Source organism: Cyprinodon variegatus, unplaced genomic scaffold (genome assembly GCF_000732505.1).
Source record: "Cyprinodon variegatus isolate N-32 unplaced genomic scaffold, C_variegatus-1.0 Scaffold134, whole genome shotgun sequence".
Lineage (NCBI taxonomy): Eukaryota > Metazoa > Chordata > Actinopteri > Cyprinodontiformes > Cyprinodontidae > Cyprinodon > Cyprinodon variegatus.
In genome coordinates this window covers 972,317-980,513 of record NW_015150587.1, presented here as the reverse complement: position 1 = coordinate 980,513, position 8,197 = coordinate 972,317, and the positions used below count along the sequence as shown (strand labels likewise).

Genomic DNA, 8,197 nt, shown 5'->3' with positions numbered 1-8,197 from the left:
TCGATACCGTGTCAATATATCAACATATTAAAATATGGCAAAATTTTGTGAATTTTCGGGGGATTTCGTAGCATAACGATGACATATAGCAATATTTCATTAGTAAAAGAGATTAATATGGTGTTTTTAAATGGCAATATATCAGCATATGAAGATATTGTGATATTTTAATGTATCAATATTTTTTCCTTCGTCTTTAGAAGTTTTTAAGTCTGTAAAAAAGAAGTTTTTAAGGAAGAAGAAGAAGTAGTGTTTTATTTTTATTTTTTTTTAGACTTTGGAAACGCAGAAGCTGATCAAATATCGGGTTAAATATCGGTGGGGTGGCCGATGTCCGATATTCAGTTTTAAGGCCGATACAGGCCGACACCGATAGGGGGCCGATTATATCGTGCATCCCTACTGTAAATGCTAAAGTGATGTGTTGTTTTCATTTATGGGCTAAGTAATATGGTCTCCTGTAGACTCTACCATGGCTTGGCTGACTGAGGTGGTGCTCCTGGGGAACAGTGATGCCCAACAGACAGAGCTAAGCCTAACTGAGGAAACCAGGACTTTACTGGAGTTGGCTCTGGGCTCCAACAGGGGACTTGCAGGTGTTTTGTGGTGGAAAATGGAGGAGTATGCTCTTACCAAAGGTGAGTTTTTTTTTATGGATATAAAGCTAGTAATGCGTTTGTAGGTTTAAGTAATATAACCAGGATTTTAATTGCTTTACTGTGTGACTTTATATCAACTAAAATGTTTTCTATGAAAGCAGAATGGGAGAATGGAGGTTCTTCAGAGGATTACCTGCTGCCAATCGTCTCCCGTTGCAGTCTTGCTGCTCTCCTTAAACACACTGGGCTGCAGAATGAGGCTTGCTGGAATGACAGGCGAGTAAAATAGGTGCACATGTGCACATACATAGAAGTTATTATTAGACAAAATTTTTATGCACTGAATGATATTGATGATGTTCCAATGAGGATTTTTGGTTTCAAGCATTTGCTGAGTCTCAGTCTAAACCATTCATTAGTTTATGTTTGTATTTGTTTATTTTTTCCTCAATCTCTTAATTAAGTCATTTATTTGGGTCAAGCAGTTTAACCGAAACTATATCTATTTGGATAATGTAAAGGTGTTTAAAAGGCATCATTCACTTCTTTAAATTTAGGATTGTAGGTCACTTTGCACCTCAACATCTTTTAGCTCTGAAGGCAAATATTCTAGGGTAGTGGTTTAGTGGCAGTGGGGCTGCACAAGTGTTCTATGGGAGCCACAGAAAATTGGTGCAAATTAGGAACAAAATATTCAAAGAAATGGAATGGAATCATCTTTTTCTCTCATTATCATAAATTATAATCCTTTTATAGTATCATTATTAGATTTATATCATATTAGCACAACAAACCAAGGGCATTTAAAACAGAGCATTGAGACTTTTCTACTTTTTTAACTATGTAAGAAAAGACTATCTAACCTTGGCTAATAAGGCTCTGAAATGCCTTTTTCATTTTGCAACGACCTACTTTTGTGATTCAGGCGTTTTTGCTTTAAAGTTACCTAAAAGAAAAAACATAAATTGAATCTATCTAATTGTAGACATTGCTATGCGTACACCACTGAGGCTATGTAATTTGAGGCCAATCTTGGAGTTCTATGGTAATCATAAATTTATTTAGCTTATAAAGGTAATTTTTTAAAAGATCTGCCTCCTCTACTTAAAAAAAAAAAAAAATGCACACGCACAACCCTGTGCCCCCTTCTGAGAGGAAACGCCTATTAAACGTGTGCGAGAGCATGCACGAACCCATTTCTCCTCATGCACACTTCAAAAGTCATCGCTCATACAATTTTACTTTCCAAAAAAAGATTTGCTATTTTTCCACTATGTCAATTTCACCACCGATAAGTGAAAATGGGGATGAGCACGTACAGTAGGACAGCCTTACCTAAACATATCATCAGAATGACTGACTATTAGGAGGGTCACTTATTTTGATAATCTACCTGAAAAAAGAACATCTTCCACTATACCTTAAACATATTTCAGAATAGTTCCAACTATTGATTAGTATGGAATGATTAAAAAAATATATTTCTTTCAGTTTATAAACTAATGGCATATTCTTAAGACTGTCAAAAAATTTGAACAGGTGTTTTCAGTTCTTTTGTTTATATCTTTTTCTCCCTCTACTAAGATCTCTGTGGATATCTGAGTACAGTAGCAGCTCACTCGAATGATTGGTGACAATCTACAGTCAAATTCAATCTCTTTCACTTTGAACGTCCTTGTAATGTTTGCAAAAGTCTCTTTTTTTTATGAAATCACAGCAGGTACACGGTAACTAGTGATGGTGAATGGCGTTTAGTCAGGGACTCTAATCTGTGTCATTTAAAACTGTCTTGATCAGATCAGGAGATCATTGTTATTCGTGGTTTATAAATGTTGTGTGAAGTATTGTTTACTTCTCTGTTTATGATCTCCTTTTGAAACAGACAAGAACCATCTGGGATGCTATTAGAAGTCTATGAAACAGTTTTTAAACTCAGAAACTCTCTTTTGGCCCTTAAAAATGCTCCAAAAATGTCTCCCAGGCAAGACATGTCCAAACAGGTAACATTACAGAAAATTCACCACCTCACAATATAAACTGATATCAAATCTTTTAAATCTTCAAAAAAAAAAAAGTTTACATGTTTCTTGTTTTGTGCAGAACTCTCCACAAAGTCCTGGTATTAACATTCAAGAGGCCTGCATGTCTATGGAGCAAGCAGGTAAAGAACAAGAGCAGCAGTCAGTAAGTTTCTGTCACAGGGAGGTGCAGGTGCCCCCAACTCCAACAGCAAACCACAACCAAGAAGAAATGACTGAGGACGAAAGATTTAACAGCAGCCGTATGTACCTGTCAGGTCAGGACTTATTCATTTTGTGTATTAACAACAGATTGTTCTTTATTTCTACAATGAAAACCATTCCTGTGTCATATATTTGATAGTGATCATAACACACCTTAGTCCTGATTATGTTTAACCCATGCAGAAGTCCTGGAATCCTTCATGGCCACCCGCGAAGCCATGCAGGTGCAGCAGAATGTGACGGTCTATGAGTCATTTGGCACCTCCACCCTCCCAGGCAGCATGGACAGCCCCGTCAGCCCAGAGAGACAGCCGGATCTTAAACTACAAGGGGAAACTGCTACTGAATCAGATCAAGGTCTGTCGTTTCCTGCTGCCTGTCAGCTTGTGATATCCCGATGCCTCTTCCTTCTGCTGGGAGTCCGGCCTGCTTGGGTTGAACCCAGTGAAGTGGAAGATAATCAAGCTGTGAACGTCATTACAAGGTACAGTTAAACCCACATTACTTCTGTTTGGTTCTTTTTAATATATTTCTTCTTATTAATCATCTGATCATCCCTCTCTTTTAGGCGGTTATCATCAGAGGCTTTTACAGTAGCTCTTACCGGAAGAAAACAAGTAAGCTGTCAGGTGCAGGAAATGTTAAAATTCAGTCTTCTGATCTGTTTGTCTCATTGTTTTTGTTATTCCATCTGATTTAGTTCGACCTATCCAAAAACTCAGCTGGATGTTCGTCGAATAAAATGGGTGAGTGCTGAAAGTTTAAAACTGAACTGCAATGTGAGTCCATATGAACTGAAGCATTTGATGCTTGTTTTAACATAAACGCACAAAAATGTTTAGACATTTTTCACGGGACTTCTTGACACTACTTCCTATAATGTTGGTCAAAAATATTAATTCGCTCATCTGGGAATGGGATTAATGGGGTTTAGTGGTAGTTTTTTGTATTTATTGTCTTATTATTATTTATGATTTTTTTTTTTTTTTTTTTTTTTACCCAGGGTGGGAATTGTGATACATAAAAACCAGTACAGGTCACCAGTTTGGATGTAACTTTTTTTTGTTTTGTTTTTTTTTTATCTACAGAGACCTTAAATTACATATAGTGAAAAATTAAACTCTGCTTATATCCGATTACATGTCCCTTTGGGAGTTATGGTAACAGCTATACTCTTCCGTTAAGTCCTGGACTAATTTTGGTTGAATCTTCTTATCAGAAACTATACAGTGAATTTGGTTTCCTGCCCTGGAGCCGAATCCTTATGGTTTTCCATACATTTCCCTTAAAATTTTTGATTGTTGTATTTGTTCCGGATCACTGTCTTGTTGGAGACCTTTATCGTGTCCCTTTTCTTACCCTCTGACCTAAGCTGAAGAAAGTAATTATTTTAGGATACTCAAGAAACAACTAAGGAACATCCATTCATAACAAAATGATGAGCTTGTTTTTTGTTTGCCAGTGTTATTGCTGTTTTGCACAAACTGACTGGAGAATTGAATTCTAAGGACTACTTGAAAAATAAGGAAATTTATGCAAATAAACGACTAGCTGTTCAAAACTTGCACAATAGTTTAGGCTTTCACAAGGACAAAGATTTTTGACATATATGAAAACATTTTAGATGGATTAAACTGCTAACATGAAGGTTCTGGAACAGCTTAATTTCATACCTCTTCAAAATGTATCTGTGCTTAAAAGCCGGGTCCTCTGCTTTGTTCTGTCCGCTTCAGGTTTACCTCTGTGTTCCTTGGGGATAATGAAAGGAGCATGGGATCGTTTACGCCAGTGCATCAGCCCCTTTGGCTCCATGTCCCGCTCCGACAACAACACTTTGCCTATTCTCAACCAGGTGTTTCAGTTCACCTGTGGAGGCTTGGCCTTCCTACCTTCATCACCAGCCCTGTCTGGATTACAGAGCTTTGGACAGGCAGATCCAAAATCCATCACTTTAGCCATAATGCACCAGCAACAGCGGGCTGAGGTAGCTTCCATTTTTTTTCTCTTCTTTGTGAGAATATGTCCCAGTAACTGCTTTTAAGGAAACAATCAAATTTCTGTGTGTTGCTTCTTGGCAGCCAGCCTGTTTGCATGGCCCTACTAAATTTGCATGCAGTAAAATACCAACCATGCTTTCACAAACCTGCTCAGTCCCATGAAATAATACCTTTTTTTCCCCACATGCCAAGGTGGGCATGTTTGCTGTTTAGATCATAACATAACTCCTACCTCTGTCTTTCTGATCAGATGCGCTTGGAGGCCTTGTGTCAAATGTCAGCCTTCCTGTCTAAAATGGAAGAGAAAAACACTCGATCCTCAGCGTCCCCACACTTTCCTGCTTTGCTGCAGTCTGTGCAGCTCCAGTTTCTGTGTGGATGTTTTGCCTTGGGAACCCAAATCATAGGATCTCACTCAGGAGCCAGTTATGAGACCCAGCATTACATGGTACAGTGGGTAATCCTACCATCAAAAATGGTGTTTATGTTGAGCACATTTGCTTGAATGACAATATTTAACCAAAGCTTTCATTTTATGCCAATCCAGTGTGGAACTAATGCAGCATCTTTGGAGACAAAGAGAGCACTAAAATCTGGAGCCCATACCTTTTACCAGCAAGTGGTGCATGTCCTCCAAGTAAGAGTCCAGCTGGAAAAGGACCATCCAGGTATTGAGTTTTATGTTTCATCAGAATATTTATTAGTACTCTTAGTAATAATTTAAATTATTATAACAATGTCAGGGATACTTTGAAGAAACAATAAGGATATATTAAATATTTTAGATAGAAAGAACCAAAAAATTGAGATGTGAAGAACAAAAGTTATCTTTTTAGATGAAATATGCTATGAGACAAGACACTCCTTCTCCAGTCTTATGTGTGCAAGTGTCACTAAATGTAGTGTAAGTGCTTTGAAGTCCCCTGACTTGACTTGCCCATATAAAGTCATGTGTTAACTGACACAGAAACCGCCAGACAATAAAATTAAATGCTTTTTCCTGTTAAAATGCTATGCAACACATTACATTAAAGCTCCCCTTAGATGGTAATAATGTTTTGTTATATTGATAATCTTATTCATGAGTGTTTTTATGTATTCAATATGTTAAACATGCTAAAAAATTGGTTTATAAATGCTTATTGTATTGCAAGGTAGGAACCTTGTCTGAGATATTCAATACAAGTATTGATTAGGTTCATTATTTGGCAATAAACCAATCAGCTTAGCTCTTGCTCTCCCTTAAATAATACGTAGTAAACACTTATGAATGATCTATAAATAGTTAACAGATTAACTGATATGTTTATAACCTATTTATTAGCCATCTAAGAAGAGGCTAAAACTATGCAAATACCTATTGAAGTGAAATAACAATAAACTGCATTGAGCCTTTTATTTTTAAAACTAGAATACAATTGTTGAAATACTTAACACAGCCAATGAAAACTCGACATTACGGATTAGGATTTTGCAGCAAAATTATGTTTTCAAATTAGAAATATGAGTTTCGCATCAATTATGTTTACATCTGCTTAAACTACTTTACCTTAAACTTGAGAAACTTTATTGGTGGACGTATTATTTATGATATATTTAAAAAAAATTAGCACCCAAAAGAAAAGGTTAGTTCAGGTTTACTGGTAGAAATACTGCTTCTGTTTTTTTAACTGTTATTGTCACTTTATCACAGTATGTTGGCTTAGTGCTAGATTGTTCTACTCATAAACCTTTCTTCCTCAAAAAATTATCTTACATGTGCCTCTTTCTGTAAGTCAGGATTTAATCCCTTTACTATAATTGTAACAAGTCTAAGTGAGACTCAAAGTTGTGATTGTCAATAGGAAAACAAAAAGCACATGTTTGCATGAGTCACAGATAGCGAGAGGTGAGGATGAATTGACTCCTATAAGTATCTACCATCCTTTGTAAAACAAAAAACAAAAAAAAACCAAAATGGAATATATCTGTGGTTCAGGAGTAACATAGTCTCTGTTTTCATTTCTTGGTAACCAAAGTTTGGCTTTATTTACCAAACAAAGTCCTTATCAGAGCTTAACTATAATGTAGATGCATCAAAAGCAAGCATTTACTCTTATTCCTGCAAATTTAGCATAAGGGTGGCTTTGATTTGTTATGTTTTTTTTTCTAGAAAAACGAAGTGAAGTCTCTTATTTTTATCTCCCGTCTGCCTCAGGGTCCTCCCAGCATCTCCTCCTAGCTACCATGTTTGCTTTGAATTTCTGCTACCAGCCTGCGGATCTGGTGCTGGTTATCAAATGTGGCATCCTGGATATCCTCTCTACATTGACCAACAACAGCTGTGCACTGATGAACCAGGGCTGGTTGGCTGCTTCTACCTCAAGACCGATGCTCCTCAGTGGGGCAGTCAAACTGGCTTGTGCCCGCTTGCTTCAGATACTGACTGTAGCTGCAAGGTGAGCCTTAGCGTTCCCAATCCCTTCCTGAAGGGGTTACTGGTTTTCATCTGACTTTTTATGTACCTTCTTTCATTATTTAAAGCTCTTGTGAAGAATTGTTGCCTTTGGATGTATCTCACGCTCTAATGGAGGTGATGTGTGAGCAGCTTTCAAACATCCTGCAGAATCTCCACCAACAACAGATAGCAGAGAGATTAGCAGCTGCAGGAGCCGCTCCAGACACCAACAACAGCAGCACAAAACTTGGTTTGACAAATTAAAACTGATAAACAGACTCGTATGGTTGATATGACTTTGTCTCACATGTGTCTACAATATAAATCTTCATTAGAGCATGTTTCCTTGTTTGTTTTTAGTCAAAAGCAGTAAGGTGACTGAATCTCAGCTTGCGGATTTGTTGGTTTTTCTGCGACGGGTGTTGTCATTGAGAGTGATGAAAAGACTTTCTACCTTTGTTAAGTGGATGGAACCACTGATGGCCATTATTTCACCAAAGTGCTCTTCCGGTAGGACCTTTAAAGACAGTAAGAATAGTTGCCTGAATGAATATCGGTTGCAGAGTATCGCATCATTACTCATTTTCTATTCAGGATCTCCATGCTTCCAGAACCTTCGCACCAAGCTCTTGGCCTTCCATGTTTTAGAAAGACTTTTACCTGCTTGCTCTGAGCCAGTTCAGATTAAACAGGTATGTATGATACAAAAAAAAAAAAAAAAAAAAAAAAAACCCAGAAAGATTAGCTGAACTACCATAACATTATGCATGTTTATTGGACGTGGACTGATTATCCCCATGTTGTCTTTCAGATTGTAGAACAACTCTTCCAGCTTCTGTCTGTTTATATGTGGGAGGAACCTTATCCAGAGCGAAACTTTGAAGAGAAAACTGAAAAAGAGACAGGGGTATGTATGTATGT

At 37.3% G+C, this 8,197-nt stretch overlaps 1 protein-coding gene across 2 annotated transcripts in view; it reads left to right on the top strand.

The window, feature by feature from the left end:
- The window catches only part of LOC107085826 (probable E3 ubiquitin-protein ligase HERC1), a 61,003-nt gene that overhangs the window by 22,754 nt on the left and 30,052 nt on the right, over positions 1-8,197 (top strand). For both annotated transcript variants that reach the window (XM_015376412.1, XM_015376411.1), the window contains exons 20-34: positions 465-638; positions 758-875; positions 2,482-2,599; positions 2,700-2,895; positions 3,026-3,326; positions 3,411-3,459; positions 3,543-3,588; positions 4,576-4,826; positions 5,090-5,287; positions 5,387-5,507; positions 7,037-7,277; positions 7,363-7,526; positions 7,637-7,786; positions 7,871-7,968; positions 8,088-8,183. In XM_015376412.1, coding sequence (XP_015231898.1) covers positions 465-638; positions 758-875; positions 2,482-2,599; positions 2,700-2,895; positions 3,026-3,326; positions 3,411-3,459; positions 3,543-3,588; positions 4,576-4,826; positions 5,090-5,287; positions 5,387-5,507; positions 7,037-7,277; positions 7,363-7,526; positions 7,637-7,786; positions 7,871-7,968; positions 8,088-8,183 — 2,321 coding nt within the window. The remainder of the gene's footprint in view (positions 1-464; positions 639-757; positions 876-2,481; positions 2,600-2,699; positions 2,896-3,025; positions 3,327-3,410; positions 3,460-3,542; positions 3,589-4,575; positions 4,827-5,089; positions 5,288-5,386; positions 5,508-7,036; positions 7,278-7,362; positions 7,527-7,636; positions 7,787-7,870; positions 7,969-8,087; positions 8,184-8,197) is intronic.